Source organism: Diaphorina citri, unplaced genomic scaffold (genome assembly GCF_000475195.1).
Source record: "Diaphorina citri unplaced genomic scaffold, Diaci psyllid genome assembly version 1.1 scaffold76, whole genome shotgun sequence".
In the NCBI taxonomy this organism is placed as follows: Eukaryota; Metazoa; Arthropoda; class Insecta; order Hemiptera; family Psyllidae; genus Diaphorina; species Diaphorina citri.
Genome location: NW_007377513.1, coordinates 76,838 through 97,051, shown reverse-complemented (window position 1 = coordinate 97,051; position 20,214 = coordinate 76,838). Strand labels below are relative to the sequence as shown.

The following is a 20,214-nucleotide window of genomic DNA, read 5'->3' as shown; positions in this document are numbered from 1 at the left end:
CTACGGTCGTGTATCATGTATCTTTTGCGTGTTCTTCTCTCTGTATCTCCTTGCTTTTGTTTTTTACTATTAAATTATGTGTGTAGAGGAAAATATTCTCTGTAGGCGAAATAAAATACTTGAGCGGAGAGATAAACACAAATGATAGTTGAGGGAACTATTGGGGAGACTTATCGACGTCTTCGGATAGGAAAAATAAAAAGCCCGTCACACACAAACTTTACGAGCACCACAGGGCAAATTGTCAAAAGCTGAAACGTAGTTTGGAGAAAAAATGGAGAAATGGAGAAAACTCGAAATGTTTTGTGAAACGAATATTTGAGATAGAAGATACTTGAAATATTTGGAAGAGAGAAGTGACACAAGTATGCCGAGTATTAGGCTGACCAAACTCGTCACACCAGCATTAATATTATTCTTGTGGTCATCTCATTATTTACTCAGCACAAATGTGACAAAAGCTTTACTTCACCAGAGTCCGTCGCTTATTTGTGAAACGAATATTTGAGATGGAAGATACTTGAAATATTTTGAAGAGAGAAGTGACACAAGTATGCCGAGTATTAGGCTGACCAAGCTCGTCACACCAGCATTATTATTATTCTTGTGGTCATCTCATTATTTACTCAGCACAAATGTGACAAAAGCTTTACTTCACCAGAGTCCGTCGCTTGTTTGATGATGTTATAATTTATCATGCTCCGTGAGAGCGGTGCAGGTTCAAGGTATGAAATGAAGTCTGCATCATGAATTTATGAGCTTTGTGGTGAAATAGTCGAAATATTGAGTTCAAAATTAATTACTTTCACAAGGTTTATCATGCTCCGTGAGAGCGGTGCAGGTTCAAGGTATGAAATGAAGTCTGCATCATGAATTTATGAGCTTTGTGGTGAAATAGTCGCAATATTGAGTTCAAAATTAATTACTTTCACGAGGGTCTTTATGCAGAGGAAATGGTGCCTCACCATATTGAGTTCAAAATTAATTACTTTCACAAGGGTCTTTATGCAGAGAAAATGTGGCCTCACTGAGACGTGTGATCTTACAAGAATAATAGAATATTGCACATTGCATAATCCTTATTCATCAAGGCGGAAAAGTTTCATAGGCGTTGGATCCTTCATTTTCCACACATGTTTCACTTGTGTGCATAATGCACTCGGGTCTGTAGAGGCATTAGCTCTGCTTGTAGATATCTACTTACATAGTAGCAAGCTTTTCTAATGCACTTATGTACGGGTAAGTCCTATAGGCACCACACAGCAAGGTTCAGGTATATACATAACTCGCATCCTATAATGTGTGTAGATATTCATATTCCTTAAGTGTGCATGTACAAGATGCATAATCCATTGCATAATTCTTATTCATCAAGGCGGAAAAGCTTCATAGGCGTTGGATCCTTCATTTTCCACACATGTTTCACTTGTGTGCATAATGCCCTCGGGTGTCTGTAGAGGCATTAGTTCTGCTTGTAGATATCTACATAGTTGCAAGCTTTTCTAATGCACTTAAGTACGGGTAAGTCCTATAGGCACCGCACAGCAAGGTTCAGGTATATAAATAACTCGCATCCTATAGTGTGTGTAGATATTCATATTCCTTAAGTGTGCATGTACAAGATGCATAATTGTATTATATGCCTCTTAACGCAAATGCACACAACATAGAAAATTTTCACGCATACTGGAAAATCAATTAACCTTTTTACAGCGGAAAGATAAAGGAAATATAATTTTGTGTGCATAATGCCCTCGGGTGTCTGTAGAGGCATTAGTTCTGCTTGTAGATATCTACATAGTTGCAAGCTTTTCTAATGCACTTATGGACGGGTAAGTCCTATAGGCACCGCACAGCAAGGTTCAGGTATATAAATAACTCGCATCCTATAGTGTGTGAAGATATTCATATTCCTTAAGTGTGCATGTACAAGATGCATAATTGTATTATATGCCTCTTAACGCAAATGCACACAACAAGTTTTTTTCAGCCTATAGAAAATTTTCACGCATACTGGAAAATCAATGAACCTTTTTACAGCGGAAAGATAAAGGAAATATAATCTACGAATTTTCTAAAAGGGTGCAAGGAGTTGACCAGATATGCAGAAGATGAGGCCAAAGGGTTTGCACTTTGTAAAACACAAACACACACACATATTACATAAGGTTAATGTGATGCACATAATGCACGGAGCAATTATTACAGGAAGATTTTTATTTCCAAGCCTTTGATTATACAAGACACATTATTCCTGCTATAGGCATTTGTTTAGGGAACTGTTGAAAAAAGTCCCTGCAGGGCCCAGAAACGACTTGGTTCACATTGTCCGTTCTATTTTATTTCCAAGCCTTTGATTATACAAGACACATTATTCCTGCTATAGGCATTTGTTTAATGAACTGTTGAAAAAAGTCCCTGCAGGTTGTCCGTTACGTTTTATTTCCAAGCCTTTGATTATACAAGACACATTATTCCTGCTATAGGCATTTGTTTAATGAACTGTTGAAAAAAGTCCCTGCAGGGCCCAGAAACGACTTGGTTCACACACCGGAGTAAAAGCCATTTTATGTTTGAACAAAATAAATCAACATCAAACGACAGCAAGCCTTCCTCTTCTTCATTCTACGTCGAAAAAAATTATCAACTCAGCTTCATTTGATTTTTTGAAAAACAAACACAACATGGCTACAGTAGCAGTGGAAGGGAAAATAATAATAAACTACTGGGGATACGACTCAACTTTTTTTTATCCGACTTTTGCGGATTAAAAGTTAAAGCACAGATAGATATTTTCAATGAATATTCTGCTACTATGAAATTCCCATTTATTTATTGGTATCGGATATTTTTAGTCTCCGTTTGTAGTTATCCTGAACATTTGCAAGAGGGAACAAAGTTATTAGTGTCTTTGAGACCTTTTTTCCAGCTTTCATCAGTTTCCTTTGAGTTTATGGAATGTTCAATCAGACCGTATCTAAATTGTGACCTGATGATAGAACTTCTAAAAATAATGAGATAACTAACGTGATTAAAAAATTGCATGTTACCTTTTTTCCAGCTTTCATCAGTTTCCTTTGAGTTTATGGAATGTTCAATCAGACCGTATCTAAATTGTGACCTGATGTTAGAACTTCTAAAAATAATGAGATAACTAACGTGATTAAAAAATTGCATGTCCTAATCTGAACCCAATAGTTCTATTGACAACACAGAGTTCAAATTTCCTCTCTCCTCTTCAAGAAAAGATTACTTTCTTCGGGGATTTTCTAAGCGGATAATTCTGGGAAAACCACAGAAGTCGAAAGTTTGCCCTAGCTTTATCGTACCTGATAATGGGGCACAAGTGTTCTATTGACAACACAGAGTTCAAATTTCCTCTCTCCTCTTCAAGAAAAGATTACTTTCTTCGGGGATTTTCTAAGCGGATAATTCTAGGAAAACCACAGAAGTCGAAAGTTTGCCCTAGCTTTATCGTACCTGATAATTGAGGTCTTTTCTTAGATTCCTTTTCTGCCAAAATTTGGAGAGGATCGATGTTATTCTCCTTCGAGAAGACAACTTCTTGTTTTACCGAAAATGTTTCGATCCATTCCTCAGAATGTGTATTGCTATTGCAGAGCCTGTGGATTAGAGTATGAGAATGATCTTGTATTATTTAACTTTCAAGTATTAGACTGTTCATTTGTTCAGCACCAAAATAGTCTCATTACAGTACACCATGTCAGCACGTTCCAAAACAAAAGCAAGTCATTCTGTGTTTTCTAAAGGTTAATACAGGGACAACAAAGGACATATTAATTTATGTTTCGATCCATTCCTCAGAATGTGTATTGCAGAGCCTGTGGATTAGAGTATGAGAATGATCTTGTATTATTTAACTTTCAAGTATGAGACTGTTCATTTGTTCAGGACCAAAATAGTCTCATTATAGTACACCATGTCAGCACGTTCCAAAACAAAAGCAAGTCATTCTGTGTTTTCTAAAGGTTAATACAGGGACAACAAAGGACATATTAATTGTTGTCTCAATGAGCTTCACAGGATAACATGGACTCACTCATCCATTCTCCAAGTACAGCAACTAACCAATTTCATCCCCAGTACACCACTAGGAGCTGGACTGTAAAAATTAAATGAAGTGTAACAGAACAAGAGTTTGATCAATCTCGTCATCACAGAGAATTAATAGGTTTACCAACATGGTGGAAATGGATCAAAAGAAGTTGTTATGAGAGAATAACTCAATTAACATATAGATAGACACCCATAGGTCCAATAAATATGTGTGGACAATTTGAAAATTCCGAGACCTTCATTACAGAACTTTAGTGAAGCGTACCTTTGATTTTATATAAAAAGTAGTTTGGGGTTTTTTATCAGAAAGGCGCAATGTTCGACACTCAAGAGCTTGAAACATTGTGCGTCATAACACGATAAGCATAACTGATATGTATATCTTCGAAGAGTTCTAGTAGCTTGGTATGGTATCTCTTGTTTTATTTTAGAAAGAACAGAAAACGATTGGAACTCTAACTAGTGCCCATGTATCCGTAGTAGAATCATCATTGGTCTCAAGTTCTCAAAGAACCATACTTCCAGTTTTCTGATTGGTGCAAGTCTGGTTCAGATAGACACAGACATTGTCTCTGAGGAGTGAGTTTCGATCACCTGAAAAACTTTGTAAATAAATAGTTCAAGATACACATTCTTTTGAATTGTTACAAAGAAAATATGGTGAAAAAAATTAACTTGATGATTCCTAGTCCAAATTGAGCATTAAGATGGTACTAGTGAGTATACAGTCAAGTTCAAGAACCATATGGAAGAGATATCCCGTAAAAAGGCCAACTGTTTTTATTGTTCAGCATGTAAGTTACTCTTACACTTTTCAATTTATTTAACACTACCCAAAAGCAAATCGAAAGAGCAAGTAAAGAGGCCATTATGAAAAGAGATAAAATTTTATTAGATGAGGAAATACTGTTGAACCCATTTTGATTGCAGTTTTTTATTCGGTATTATTCTGGGTGCTTTCCAGTGTAATCACTGGAAAGTTTTCTGATCTACAGAGGAAAGATTACGAGAAATCCATTATCTGAATACTCAGCTAGAAGGTTTTTGAGAAGTCCCAGAAATTTCTCTTACTGAAATAGAGGAAGAGAAAGTTTTGTGATAATCCTTCTTCCCTCGCATATCCAAAGCATAATATTTGTTTGAAAAAGACATAAACATTCAGTATTCCATGCCAGAAGCGGAGGACACAAGGGAAAGATCGGAGGAAGCAAGGAGAGGTTTGTTTACTTTACAAATGGGTTTAGCGCTCTGTTATCCAAAACTAAAAACCCATTCAGACCATATTTTTTTATGAAGACATTTTCTCGTGCCCCAACCATTACACGTCCTAGACTGTTCCTTATTGAAATCGTTTTATGAAATTCCATTCTCATTTGTAACGAGGCGAGGGTGAAAAAAAATGGAGCGACTAAAGATGCAGCAAGAAATGGTTATTGAAATCGTTTTATGAAATTCCATTCTCATTTGTAACGAGGCGAGGGTGAAAAAAAATGGAGCGACTAAAGATGCAGCAAGAAAATGAAGCGAGTAAAGACGTAACAAAAATATTTGTAACCCAGCATCTCTAATATCTACGTAAGTGAAGCTGTACAGAAATTTCTTTCCTCATTTGTTTTCCTTTTCTTCTTCTTTCTTTGCCACTTTCCTAAAAGAAAAATAGACATCATTAAATTTCCATTTGAAAGAAAGGAAAAAGGAATTTGAAAAGAAAAAGTGTTGGGGTTGGGGGGTGGGAAGAGAAGATGGTAAGGAGGAGAATCTTACGTCACAAAGTCACACGGAGAGAAAAATAGAAGCTTTTGTCCAAATCTGTTTTTTTACTTTGCCTAGGGAGGAATAAAATTGGCGTACTTTCAATTGTGAAAACATTCACCATCATAGCGGAAATATAATAAAAATAGCCTTTTTTAATGGTAACAAGGGTATAAAAATTTCCTGGCTATAACTTCGAACTAGGAGCGATAGTGGGAGGAATGGAAAAAGTAGAAATATTTATAGGGAAGCTATGGGTTCTACCTACACTTAAAATAAAATGCTCACATGAATGGCATCATCAATTGAGTTGAGTGCTGGTCAAGCCTAAATAAATATAAACATAGGGATACCTCTCCGTATTTTGAAATTTAATTATGCAGAAACGTTTTAAAATTGCAGCAAAAGGTATTATATTTCATTAAAAAGGAAAGGTTTGCAAAATAGAGGCCTACTGCCATTATTGACCTGTCCCAATATGGTCAAAAAGGTTTCAGGAGTGCAAAATTGTATTAATTTATCATTTTCAGTTTCCAATAAAGTTTTCATCGTGTCCAGTTAATACTTGAAGATGAGGATTGGATTCAGCAGGAAATGAAAGAGGAAAATTAATCCCTTTAAAGATCATTAAAGAAGACAGTAAGTACTTTCTACGTTTGGAGCCTGCAAAGGCTCTGCCTTGATGGATCAGGATATTCAAAACTGCTTTGGCTTTCTGTTTTTGCCTCTTCAAACAAAATAAAATACCCTCTTTCTTGATTCGAAAACCCAGTTTTCCACTTGACTTGACTTTCACAAACCTTCCGCCTTAACCCGGAGTAAAATTATCCTTTTCAGAGACCAAAAAATGTGAAAACAGAGGCCACGTTCTTACCCAAATGTCGGCCTGAAAACCAAAGAATAAAGAATTTATCCTTTTCAGAGACCAAAAAATGTGAAAACAGAGGCCACGTTCTTACCCAAATGTCGGCCTGAAAACCAAAGAATAAAGAATCACACGTTAACAAAGAATTCGAGAAATATTGTCTTAGGAACACCCGGTATTTTTCTAGGTACTGTTATAGTATTTATCGCCGTGCAATAAGTTGATAACTCAATGGCAAGGTGTTGAAAAATAAAAGTATCACTATGTACACATACCCACCATGATTGGTGATAAATCAACATCAAACGACAGCAAGCCTTCCTCTTCTTCATTCTACGTCGAAAAAATTATCAACTCAGCTTCATTTGATTTTTTGAACAACAAACACAACATGGCTACAGTAGCAGTGGAAGGGAAATATAATAATAAACTACTGGGGATACGACTCAACTTTTTTTTATCCGACTTTTGCGGATTAAAAGTTAAAGCACAGATAGATATTTTCAATGAATATTCTGCTACTATGAAATTCCCATTTATTTATTGGTATCGGATATTTTTAGTCTCCGTTTGTAGTTATCCTGAACATTTGCAAGAGGGAACAAAGTTATTAGTGTCTTTGAGACCTTTTTTCCAGCTTTCATCAGTTTCCTTTGAGTTTATGGAATGTTCAATCAGACCGTATCTAAATTGTGACCTGATGATAGAACTTCTAAAAATAATGAGATAACTAACGTGATTAAAAAATTGCATGTTCTAATCTGAACCCAATGCAAGGCTTCTTTGATGCGATATGCCTTCAATGCAAAACCTTATCCACTTATTAATATCTAATGTTTCCAATGGCAAAATACTTTCAATATGACATTAGAGGATGCAATAGCTTACCTGGTGGGAGGGTACCTCTGGGTTTGGCCCCCAGAATGGCGAGATTGACATTAGCTTTTCTACCGTCTATGATTGGATTGGGATCTTTACACGCTCGTTCTGCAGCTGGTCTATCACCCATGATCACCTGAAACACAAAACAATCAATTTCATTTTCTATCGGGAGAGAACCCTCTTTTTTCCGAGCAGAAGGGGCATCGACCCCTCTGTTGCACGTGGATGTACCCCCACCCCTCCTGTCTCTCGTCTTCCCTTGTGAAAATTTTCGGAAAAAGTAACAAGAAGGGGGAGACACTGGTTTTCCTTCGTTTTCTGTTGAATTAGTCAGCGAAAAAAAAAAGTTCAATGCCTACGTCAGCAGAGGCACTTGTTTATCATCTCGTGCTGACACCATCTCTTGTAATGCGTGTCACATAGTCGGGTATCAGAAAGGCGCAATGTTCGAAACTCAAGAGCTTGAAACATTGTGCGTCATAACACGATAAGCATAACAGATATATCTTTGAAGAGTTCTAGTAGCTTGGTATGGTATCTTTTGTTTTATTATAGAAAGAACAGAAAACGATTGGAACTCTAACTAGTGCCCATGTATCTGTAGTAGAATCATCATTGGTCTCAAGTTCTCAAAGAACCATCCTTCCAGTTCTCTGATTGGTGCAAGTCTGGTTCAGATAGACACAGACATTGTCTCTGAGGAGTGACTACTTGTCAGACCAGAATATACTGAATCCCCCACCATTGTATTCATCACCTGGAGAACATCCTACCTGTGCTCTGCTCATGATACAATGCAGGTACAACATGTACTGAGATTCTAATCCCCCACCATTGTATTCATCACCTGGAGAACATCCTACCTGTGCTCTGCTCATGATACAATGCAGGTACAACATGTACTGAGATTCTTTAAAACTGCATTGAAGAGAGAGGACGTCTTACTGAGACAAGACATGTTTCTCTAAGTAAACGTGAAATTCTTCGATTCTAGGTAGGAGTATCCATGTCTGAAGAAGACTGAACTGTCGTTCTACCCAGGTTAATTAGAAATACCCCACAATGACATGAAGTTTACCCTTCTACATGTATGTGATGATTTTTTTTTTTTGTCTTGCTAGCTTGGAAGTTAGTGTTAAATACTTTTAACAGTACTCGTAGTTCGTACTTACAGTACGTCAGACCAGAATATACTGAATCCCCCACCATTGTATTCATCACCTGGAGAACATCCTACCTGTGCTCTGCTCATGATACAATGCAGGTGCAACATGTACTGTGATTCTTTAGAACTGCATTGAAGAGAGAGGACGTCTTACTGAGACAAGACATGTTTCTCTAAGTAAACGTGAAATTCTTCGATTCTAGGTATGAGTATCCATGTCTGAAGAAGACTGAAATGTCATTCTACCCAGGTTAGTTAGAAATACCCCACAATGACATGAAGTTTACCCTTCTACATGTATGTAATGATTTTTTTCGTCTTGCTAGCTTGGAAGTTAGTGTTAAATACCTTTAACAGTACTCGTAGTTCATACCTACAGTACGAAAAAAACACTATTTTTCCCATGTCTGTTCTAACATAGAACTAGGCATCTCCATAATGAGCAAACATTGAAACACACACAAGTGTTCAGCAAACACAAAAGTGTGCAAGCGATACATCACTTGCCACCCGTTCCAGCATAATTTCCCTTCTCAAATTGAACAAACACCGAGTTATGAATTTCGTGTTACACCAGAAGCTTAATCCCAGATATGGGATATGGCTTAAGCTGAATGTGAATCCCAAGTTGTATATTCCAAGCGGTGTGTATGTATAATGAAGGGGACAAGACGTGATGCTGACAGGAAAACGTCCCACCAGAGGGACTTGGGAATTCAATTAGTCATGTGAGCTGAGGGGCTTGGCGACTTAGCCATAAGTTTAATTAATTTTTCGTGTTACACCAGAAGCTTAATCCCAGATATGGGATATGGCTTAAGCTGAATGTGAATCCCAAGTTGTATATTCCAAGCGGTGTGGATGTTTAATGAAGGGGACAAGACGTGATGCTGACAGGAAAACGTCCCACCAGAGAGACTTGGGAATTCAATTAGTCATGTGAGCTGAGGGGCTTGGCGACTTAGCCATAAGTTTAATTAATTCACCAGAGGGACTTGGGAATTCAATTAGTCATGTGAGCTGAGGGGCTTGGCGACTTAGCCATAAGTTTAATTAATTAAAAAAAAAAAAAATCTAACCCTCTAGATATTGTTTACTGTGCTAACGAGGATGTGTCTGAATACTAACCTTGAGGATTTCGTAACGCTTTCAGTTAGTTAGGGTACTTCAAAAAACGCCATTGGGTACATGTCAAACTCAAATAAATAAATTCCAAACTATACTGATTTACATACAGTTCTCACTAAATGGCACAACTTCAGGAATTAGGTCTCAATAAACTTTTCAATTTTCTCCGGCATGGATCAAAAATTTAAAAGTAGACTCAATTGCCAATCGTCAAATGGCAACTTATATCAAACAAAAAATTACATACAAAAGGATTGAACTCAAAGGTGAGAATTGAACCCATATGTACATAAATCATAAGGAAGCTGGGCCACCCTGTATATTCAAAGTCGTTTGAACCCAATGCAAGGCTTCTTTGATGCGATATGCCTTCAATGCAAAACCTTATCCACTTATTAATATCTAATGTTTCCAATGGCAAAATACTTTCAATATGACATTAGAGGATGCAATAGCTTACCTGGTGGGAGGGTACCTCTGGGTTTGGCCCCCAGAATGGCGAGATTGACATTAGCTTTTCTACCGTCTATGATTGGATTGGGATCTTTACACGCTCGTTCTGCAGCTGGCCTATCGCCCATGATCACCTGAAACACAAAACAATCAATTTCATTTTCTATCGGGAGAGAACCCTCTTTTTTTCCGAGCAGAAGGGGCATCGACCCCTCTGTTGCACGTGGATGTACCCCCACCCCTCCTGTCTCTCGTCTTCCCTTGTGAAATTTTCGGAAAAAGTAACAAGAAGGGGGAGACACTGGTTTTCCTTCGTTTTCTGTTGAATTAGTCAGCGAACGATCCCCGTGTTCAAAACCCCAAAATGTGTGTCATGCGCAGAAACCAAAACTCGTCGAGCATCGTCACGATCCCCAAAAAAAATGCGTTGCGAAATCTGTCTATTGTTTCATGATTCATCAGAACTCTGATTTTCCCAGTAATGCATTTTAAAGGCAGTCATGTAATGCATACCTTATTCCAGAGCTTATGAAAGCATTAGAGTTAGTCCCAAGTTTTTTAACCATTCTAAATTCTAAGCTTAAGCTCTCAGAGGTGGGTCCTATACATAATCATAGGATTCTACCTACCATAGGAGAACAAGTTTTTCAAACACTAGGTACACCAAGTCTCCACTTTCTCTACAGTACTTGTTTCTTTTTGTTCTTTTCATAGAACTTTATCTAACAACTTTCAGAGTTCTACATTATTCCGTCGGTAAGATCTGAAATAAATGTTAGGTTCTACTTTTGTGATTCTCGGATGAGACCTGAAGTTGCGACCTCCCGCTCAGAACTTTCATCAACAGCTGTGCTTACCACCATAATTATGTTCATCAACAATAATGTTCCATTCTTTTTCCACCCATCCTTAAAAGGTTTCCTTTCTAAATGCCGTTTTCAACATGTGGAAAAAAATCCCCTTTATTCGGCGGAACGTTCAATAAAAACCCCTTCCAATCATGAATATTTAAAGACTTTCCACACATCAATGTACTCAGGGTGGTTTGGAGGACAGTTTCAAGTACCCCACAGCTAGGGGAAATGTGGGCGGGGGGACAGTTTTTTTAACTCGTTGATAAATAATTATGTAATGTTCTCTATTGAGTGGACATTGGAAAAACCTCTTCAGGTACAAGGTGCTACGCGGGCCAGAACTTACTCCCAGAAATGGAGGTAGGTTTGCATTTACACCGTTAGTTTGTTGACTGAGTGATGTGAGGTCTCAGCTTTAACGATCCGCTTAGTTGGTCTGTAACAAGATAGAACTCAAATCGAGTCAAGGGCTTCAACAGCAACACATGAAGGGGAAAATTTGTAGATTTTGGGCATTCAGTGGCAGCGGTAGTATGGAAGACCGTTTTCAAAGTGAAGTCTTTAGTTAATGGAACTACCTGGTAGTATTCAAAGCCGTGTGCATAACTGTACAAAAGACCAGCTACTATTGGTAGATTACGGATACAGCAGAATGTCCCTACAGAATAGCAGCCACACGCGACACACCTGATGACGAAAACAGCCCGCGGGAACAGATGAGGATATTCAGGACAGCTTTAGTAACCACAATAATATACTCCAATGTACTATGTACTTAGGGAAAAGCACTGATGTTTGCATAGGTGTATGTACGTACATAGGTATATCTATTTATGTATGAAAATGTCCATTGAACCGATGCGATGGACTGTTATCTACCATTATCCACATTATATCCAAGGCATTTCCCTTTCCCTATATGGTGTCCGAGAACATACAAACACATAGAACATACACATCACAGACACACATAGTTAACCTATAAATGTCCAATAAATTTAGTTTGTTCCACTAACTACTGACTGATGTATATGTCGCCCAACAGAACTGCATGATACCAACTCCACCAATTTGTGAAATACGTATGCATAAAAACCACAGGAGGGGAGGACTAAAAGTACAAGAGGGGAAGGACTAAAAGGAGGAGGGTTCTTGGGTTGATAAAAGGACACACACGAACCGTAATTTAATTTGTCACAGTCACAAATGTCACCCGAAGCCATACCAAGCATTCTCGTTACCTGTTAACCTGGATGATCCTTCTAATTTTATCTCTGACTGAAATTAGCCTCCAGATGTCTGGTCTGCTGACTCAACGGAATGTTATGATGTGAATCAGCATAACTAATATCCTAAATAGTGAATATTGTGGGGAGGCAGTATGTATACCTAGTCTGCGGATTGTACGGGTACGCAATGTTATGTTATGTTATGCATCAGCATAGTCTCCTGACTGAAGGAAATATTATTGCCCATTCCGGGGTTCATTCATAATTTGATTATTTCTAATAAGACCCACTCATTATCAGGTAGACCTGACAGGTGGACCTTTTCAGCCGTACCGGTCAGGTCTACCTGATAGTGAGTGGCTGGCCTAAGAAAATACACCACTACATTTTTACCTTTCGGAATTAGGCGCTGTCCCTGAAATAGGTAGGATTTTAGATCTAGTCCTTAACTCTTAGGATTATGCCTGAATGAACAGATGGACATTGTACCATATTACACGAGCATGTACGTACATGTTTCCCATGTCATGCATTACAATATGAGCATTATTATTCGTGCATAAATTATGCACAGGGAAAACAAGTCCAGGTAATATGACGTGGACATACGCAATATAACATGGGACATAGGTAGAACGCGTTATTACATGGGTACAACGCAGCGTACGTAAGTACTCGTATATTCCCCTTCTTCTCTTCCTAATCTTTCTCTGAATCTCTCCTCTTTCTCCCAAACTCCTTCGCTTTTCTCTCTCCTTTGGATTCTTTCCCCCAACTAGAATGCATTACAATATGAGCATTATTATTCGTGCATAAATTATGCACAGGGAAAACAAGTCCACGTAATATGACATGGACATACGTATACCGCAATATAACATAGGTAGAACGCGTTATTACATGGGTACAACGCAGCGTACATAAGTAGTACTCGTATATTCCCCTTCTTCTATTCCTAATCTTTCTCTGAAACTCTCCTCTTTCTCCCAAACTCCTTCGCTTTTCTCTCTCCTTTGGATTCTTTCCCCCAACTAGATCTCTAGTTAGTACATTGCGTCTTCTTTCCTTCCCTCATACCTTTTCCTTCGCCCTCACTGTCTTTGTTATAATAGTAAAGGTAATAAACTTCATTTGGTTGTTGTTAAAATTTGGAGGAAAGCCGATAACTAGTTGTCAGATTTGCCTGCAGGAGCTTTGAAGACGTTGTCGATGGCAAACTTTTCAGAGATCTAGAAAAGAAAAGAAAGACTTTGAAAAGAGTAAAGGTAAAGCGACGAGAAAGCAATGGGGTGTCTCTCCTTTCTAATGTTCCCTCCAAATTGCTCAACTTTCTTCATCATAGTAAAGGTAAAGCGACGAGAAAGCAATGGGGTGTCTCTCCTTTCTAATGTTCCCTCCAAATTGCTCAACTTTCTTCATCATAAAAAAAGTGATATTGTGGCTTATGTGGTAATCTTAGATGGGATCTTTCCTATACTCTCTCTAGCCCCTCCCAGTGTAATCTTTAATAGGAATGATACTCTTCCCCTCCATGCTTATCTCGTTCGGTACGCCACAGTTATGCTGTCCCAACAATAAAACCAAATACGCTCCAGCAAACGCATTAGAGCTAAAAACGAAACACTGCAGCTGCAGTTTCGTAGAAAATGTAATAACGCATAAAGTAGCAATGTTATAATGATATTAAAATTAATAAAAACTTCCCCAGCATTCACTCCAGACATGAAAGAAAATGGCACAGGAAACTAGAGCAAACATCCAAGGTAGTGAGCGAGGTTATATCGTCTGGAATAACCCGTATGTATACAAGTTACTCCAGGAAAAACCTACAGAATAAATAAAATCCAAGAAAACTAGATCAACAGTTACAGGATTGGATAAAAATCTTGTCCTTTGATACAACTACTACTTACTCAACAAAAAAATCTATTCAATAAAGGATCAGAGAAATTTATAAGAAGTCAATTTATTGCTATGTATTTTCAATGAATTTAAGGGCGGAGAGCAGCAATGATGCAAAACTTTTCTCGATACAACGCAGGTGTAATGAAGTCAAATTGATGAGAAAATTGACTGAATTAAACTTGAGCACGAATTTATAAACTTCATTTAGTTGTTGTTAAAATTTGGAGGAAAGCCGATAACTAGTTGTCAGATTTGCCTGCAGGAGCTTTGAAGACGTTGTCAATGGCAAACTTTTCAGAGATCTAGAAAAGAAAAGAAAGACTTTGAGAACTTTGTTCTTTCACAAAGATGTCCCTTTTTCCCTCTTTTACTTGCAGAGTGAAATTCTTAATTAACGTTTTCTTTTTCCTAACTTTTTTCCTCCACAAAAGTGGAATTGTAGCAGAAATCATTTGTGAAATCTTTTCGAGCAATTCTTGGCACCTTTTTCTTTCGAAAGCATTTTAAAAAATGCTCTCCTTGAAGTGCAAGCCACTTTCTTTGATAGCTTCGCTCTGGCTTTTGAAATGAAATGCCATAGAAGCAGAATGAAGAATATCTTGTTATGTTATGGGTTCGTCTTTTCCTTCTGCCACTTTACTTCAGTTCAGCTGAGATTGATCATTATTAGAGATGTGGTTTCCTAAGAGCATTTTAAAAAATGCTCTCCTTGAAGTGCAAGCCACTTTCTTTGATAGCTTCGCTCTGGCTTTTGAAATGAAATGCCATAGAAGCAGAATGAAGAATATCTTGTTATGTTATGGGTTCGTCTTTTCCTTCTGCCACTTTACTTCAGTTCAGCTGAGATTGATCATTATTAGAGATGTGGTTTCCTAAGATTTTATGTCTGATCTGTACCTTTATACTGTTTCGGAAAATCTATCTGGAGGGAACATCTTTCAGAACATGGGTGGAAGTTCAGGAAGAGCCAAATACCGAGGACACTAGTGAAAGCACCTAAATCTTCCAGAAACTAGACCTAATTGGTTTCTAGCCTGTAACTTGAGTATCTTAACTCCAATGTCCTTTTAAATCGCATCATGGCAGTTCGAATTTTAGAAATGTTAGGAGAGAAAAAAGAAATAAAATCATTAGGAAAATCCTAAATAACGAAACCAGACGCAACAGTTACAGGATTGGATAAAAATCTTGTCCTTTGATACAACTACTACTTACTCAACAAAAAAATCTATTCAATAAAGGACTCATCACAAAAATGTGGACGTCAGCTATTTTTGTAAATACCAATACTCACTGCCCGCAAATCTTGGGAATCTCCTGATGGGCGTGGGGTTAACTACACACAATATTAAGAATGATCAAATGACAAAGGTAAGGATTGTGTAATGTCCTGTATTTTAGATGGGCGTGGGGTTAACTACACACAATATTAAGAATGATCAAATGACAAAGGTAAGGATTGTGTAATGTCCTGTATTTTATTTTTTTTACTAATAACCCAACCACCCTGTATATTTGAATAATAATTTGTAGGAAAAGAATTTGTAGGTTTGCCATACAAATTAAAATGTAAGAAGAGAACAGAGAGAACATGAGAAGAGACTGAGAGAGAGAGAGAGATGAAAGTAGAGGAGGAGGGGGAGAGATGAAAGGGGAGAGAGGAAGGGAGGGAGAGAAGAAAAGAGAAAAGTAGAGGGGGGAGAGAGAGAGATGAAAGGGGAGAGAAAAAGAGAGAATCAGAGTGAAAAAAGAGAAAAGCGGATGTTATCACGTGCCAAACAAACTTTTCTCTTTTTCTCCGCTGATATCTTGAGGCGAAATGTCTCTTATCGCTGGAGAAATATTATAAGTACCTCCCTACCCGGAGCATTTAACGTGATATACATATTTCTCGAAATGCGACACGGAAATAAAGTTCCCAAAATATCCCCCCCCCCTTCCGTTCCCGCTAGTCTAAAAACAGGAAATGAAAATTAGGCCGAGATGAAATTAACGGGAAACTATGCGATTGGTGTTGAAATTTGAAGGTCCAATTGGAGGAATAAGATCAAATCAGAGGAGATAAAAGGTTAAATTTAATGTGAGGAAGTGGAAAAACCTCTTTGTACTGTTCGATTTCAAGATCTGGGCCGAATTCCTTCAACTTTCTCCACGCTCTACAGCCTACAACTTTTCATTCCGCTCTCTACACTTTGAATTTAGACAAGCCCCTTTCCCGGTAAAATAACTGCAGATTTAATTTGAGATCCCTGAATTTTCTTTAGTCAAATTTACAAGTGGGTACGAAACGTAGGAATTAATAGGAAGGGTGAAAGATTTACATACGAATAAATACGAACTGATAAAATACATTACTGATATGTCATATTGACAGAGAAACATCTCAAAATCAAAAGCCTATAATATAGATAGGTAATTAGGTACCTATCCAATATTTTGAGATGTATGGAATGATTGTGCAAGAGCTAAGGGAGAGGAAGGTGGGGGAGGAGGAGGAGAAGAAGAAGAAGCAAATCATACCTATAGTATATCATGGAAAATAAATTGGAAGAGAAAAAAAGAAGAAGAAATGGGAATCAAAAAGAAGGAAAGAGGAAGGTGGAGAGCAGGAAAGAGGCTCATAATTTTTTCTTCCTCTTTATGGTATTGAACGGAAAGGAAAATAATTTTCTTCTAAAAAAAATGTAAAATTTCAGGAGAACAGGGAAATAAATATTGAGAAAGATGGATGGAAGAGAGAGTACAGAGAGGCAGGAAAATCAGACAAAGCAAATAGAGTGAGTCAGAGGGAGAAATTGGAAAGAGAGTGGGAAGAAGAGAGGTGAGGGTGTGTGTGTGTGTGAGAGAGAGAAAATGAGAAAGAGAGAGTAGAAGGGAGGGTTTGACATGGTATTGAAAATAAATATAACGGACAACTTCGGTAGAATAGAATTTACTATAAGCCCCCTCCTCCTCATTTTCTCCACTTTCAATTTGAAGAAATGCTACTGAAAACAAGGGAAAGCCCTCTTGTTCGTTTTGTTCAGTGGCGGAAACCACTAAACATTTGTTGGCAAATATTAGTGGATGTGTCAGAATTCCTTAGGGCGAAGAATTTTTCCCCTCGATGTAAAGCCTCTTGACGGAAATTAGTGGATGTGTCAGAACTCCTTTGGACGAAGAATTTTTCCCCTCGATGTAAAACTGTTGTCACGGTCTATTTTGGTATAATAATTTAATAATAGAGATACACGTATGTACATTCTCATCTCTTTGCATGATATTTACTGTCTTTAAGTGCCAGTTAAACCAATAGCTTCATCAATTCACTTGAAAATGTCTATTCCCTGGTGAAAGCTCTCGGTAGCTGATGATCCTCCAATTATCTTAACAGTCTGATTTCATTCAATTTTTAATCAAGATGGCGAGTTTAACCCTCAAGTTCTTCCTTCAGCTCCGCGTCTGGTTTTGTTATTCAGGATTTTCCTGATGATTTTATTTCTTTTTTCTCTCCTAACATTTCTAAAATTCGAACTGCCATGATGCGATTTAAAAGGACATTGGAGTTAAGATACTCAAGTTACAGGCTAGAAACCAATTAGGTCTAGTTTCTGGAAGATTTAGGTGCTTTCACTAGTGTCCTCGGTATTTGGCTCTTCCTGAACTTCCACCCATGTTCTGAAAGATGTTCCCTCCAGATAGATTTTCCGAAACAGTATAAAGGTACAGATCATCTTAGGAAACCACATCTCTAATAATGATCAATCTCAGCTGAACTGAAGTAAAGTGGCAGAAGGAAAAGACGAACCCATAACATAACAAGATATTCTTCATTCTGCTTCTATGGCATTTCATTTCAAAAGCCAGAGCGAAGCTATCAAAGAAAGTGGCTTGCACTTCAAGGAGAGCATTTTTTAAAATGCTTTCGAAAGAAAAAGGTGCCAAGAATTGCTCGAAAAGATTTCACAAATGATTTCTGCTACAATTCCACTTTTGTGGAGGAAAAAAAGTTAGGAAAAAGAAAACGTTAATTAAGAATTTCACTCTGCAAGTAAAAGAGGGAAAAAGGGACATCTTTGTGAAAGAACAAAAAGGAAGCTACATCAGAGAAAGAGAGTTGGAAGCATCTTACTCTTTCGAACAGGGTACGTCCAAGAACTTTTCGAGTAGAATAAGTATTCCCTGTGCTACTGCTTTCGAAAGAAAAAGGTGCCAAGAATTGCTCGAAAAGATTTCACAAATGATTTCTGCTACAATTCCACTTTTGTGGAGGAAAAAAAGTTAGGAAAAAGAAAACGTTAATTAAGAATTTCACTCTGCAAGTAAAAGAGGGAAAAAGGGACATCTTTGTGAAAGAACAAAAAGGAAGCTACATCAGAGAAAGAGAGTTGGAAGCATCTTACTCTTTCGAACAGGGTATGTCCAAGAACTTTACGAGTAGAATAAGTATTCCCTGTGCTATCTATTATTCCTGGAATTATGTTCTTTATTACTTAGTGGGCTACATTTTCAATTCTGAGAAAGAAGGTATACTTATATCGGGTCTGATATTTAAAGCAAAGGCCTCCAGCCCTTCAAGAGACAAGAATTTTGTTTTGTACACTAGTTTCCCTTGTCCGAGTAGGTCCGTCTTGTACTGTACTTGTACCAGCTTTAATAATGAGTTAAAGTCTCAATTATGGAACTGTGGAGCTCCAACTCTTACCCCAAAGATCTTTTAAAAGCTTGTCCTTTAATTAAACCGTGTGTTCACACCCTGTATGTACATATTTTCTTTGCCTTCCTTTTTTTAATTTCATTTAAATTTATTTCCTCTAATTTTATTTTGCGTATTTCCCCTCTTGTTTATTTTTATTTTCAGAGAAATTTATAAGAAGTCAATTTATTGCTATGTATTTTCAATGAATTTAAGGGCGGAGAGCAGCAATGATGCAAAACTTTTCTCAATACAACGCAGGTGTAATGAAGTCAAATTGATGAGAAAATTGACTGAATTAAACTTGAGCACGAATTTATAAACTTCATTTAGTTGTTGTTAAAATTTGGAGGAAAGCCGATAACTAGTTGTCAGATTTGCCTGCAGGAGCTTTGAAGACGTTGTCAATGGCAAACTTTTCAGAGATCTAGAAAAGAAAAGAAAGACTTTGAGAACCAAGGCAGACTTATAAATCCTGTCGTGTAATAAAGTATTGAGCGACACAGAAAGTAATAAAGAAGTGATGAAGTGAATGAAAAGCCATTATTAGATAATAAAATTTCTCAATTTATTTAAATGAAGACGTGACGCGACATTGACGGACTGAATTTCCAACAGCCTGAAATATTGACGGGAAATTGATTACAAATTGAATTTGGTCAAGTTCACGATTAGTGATTAGCGTCACAAATATGTCAAGCGGAGCATCAGATATATGCGTTCTTTCAGTTGTTCATCAAATTGCCGTTTATCTTCTACAATGTCTTTCAGTACTCCATGCCTAGCTTAATCATTTCTCTCTGTTGGAAAATTACATTCCATTACAATACCTACTGTGTATGTATAAGCTATATTTACTATTTCCTTCAATCTCAACTTGTTCTTTATGATTTGCATTTATTTTCACAGATTTTCCTTCGTACTTTCTTCTCTCTTTTGCCGTCAGTGTTTGTTTACCTAATTTCTTTAAAAACTGAACTTTTTTTTCTTCAGAAAAAACGAGAAGGAAAAATCTTTTAGTTTGATGTTTGTTTTTGATAGCATTTTTTTCTTTCCTCATCTTCTTTTTGTTTTAAAGAAGTCATCCTATTCCTTCCGGACATTCATGATCGTTTCATTGAATCCCCAGGAGCAATTTTGTAAAGCACTTGAAATACAGTGATTCTGGGATAATGATATACTACTGCTTGGTTTAATATAGTCTTTAGTAAGTGTGAAATACTATTTCT

General features: G+C 37.4%; 2 protein-coding genes across 2 annotated transcripts in view; both read right to left on the bottom strand.

The window, feature by feature from the left end:
- The window catches only part of LOC103521679 (RNA-binding protein 24-like), a 113,407-nt gene extending 105,653 nt beyond the window's left edge, over positions 1-7,754 (bottom strand). Inside the window, exon 1 of the mRNA XM_026832303.1 lies at positions 7,583-7,754. Coding sequence (XP_026688104.1) covers positions 7,583-7,703 — 121 coding nt within the window. The 5' untranslated portion in view covers positions 7,704-7,754. The remainder of the gene's footprint in view (positions 1-7,582) is intronic.
- Positions 7,755-10,219: 2,465 nt separating this feature from the next.
- Positions 10,220-20,214, bottom strand: part of LOC113472529 (RNA-binding protein 24-like) — a 49,150-nt gene continuing 39,155 nt past the window's right edge. Inside the window, exon 2 of the mRNA XM_026832311.1 lies at positions 10,220-10,456. Coding sequence (XP_026688112.1) covers positions 10,298-10,456 — 159 coding nt within the window. The 3' untranslated portion in view covers positions 10,220-10,297. The remainder of the gene's footprint in view (positions 10,457-20,214) is intronic.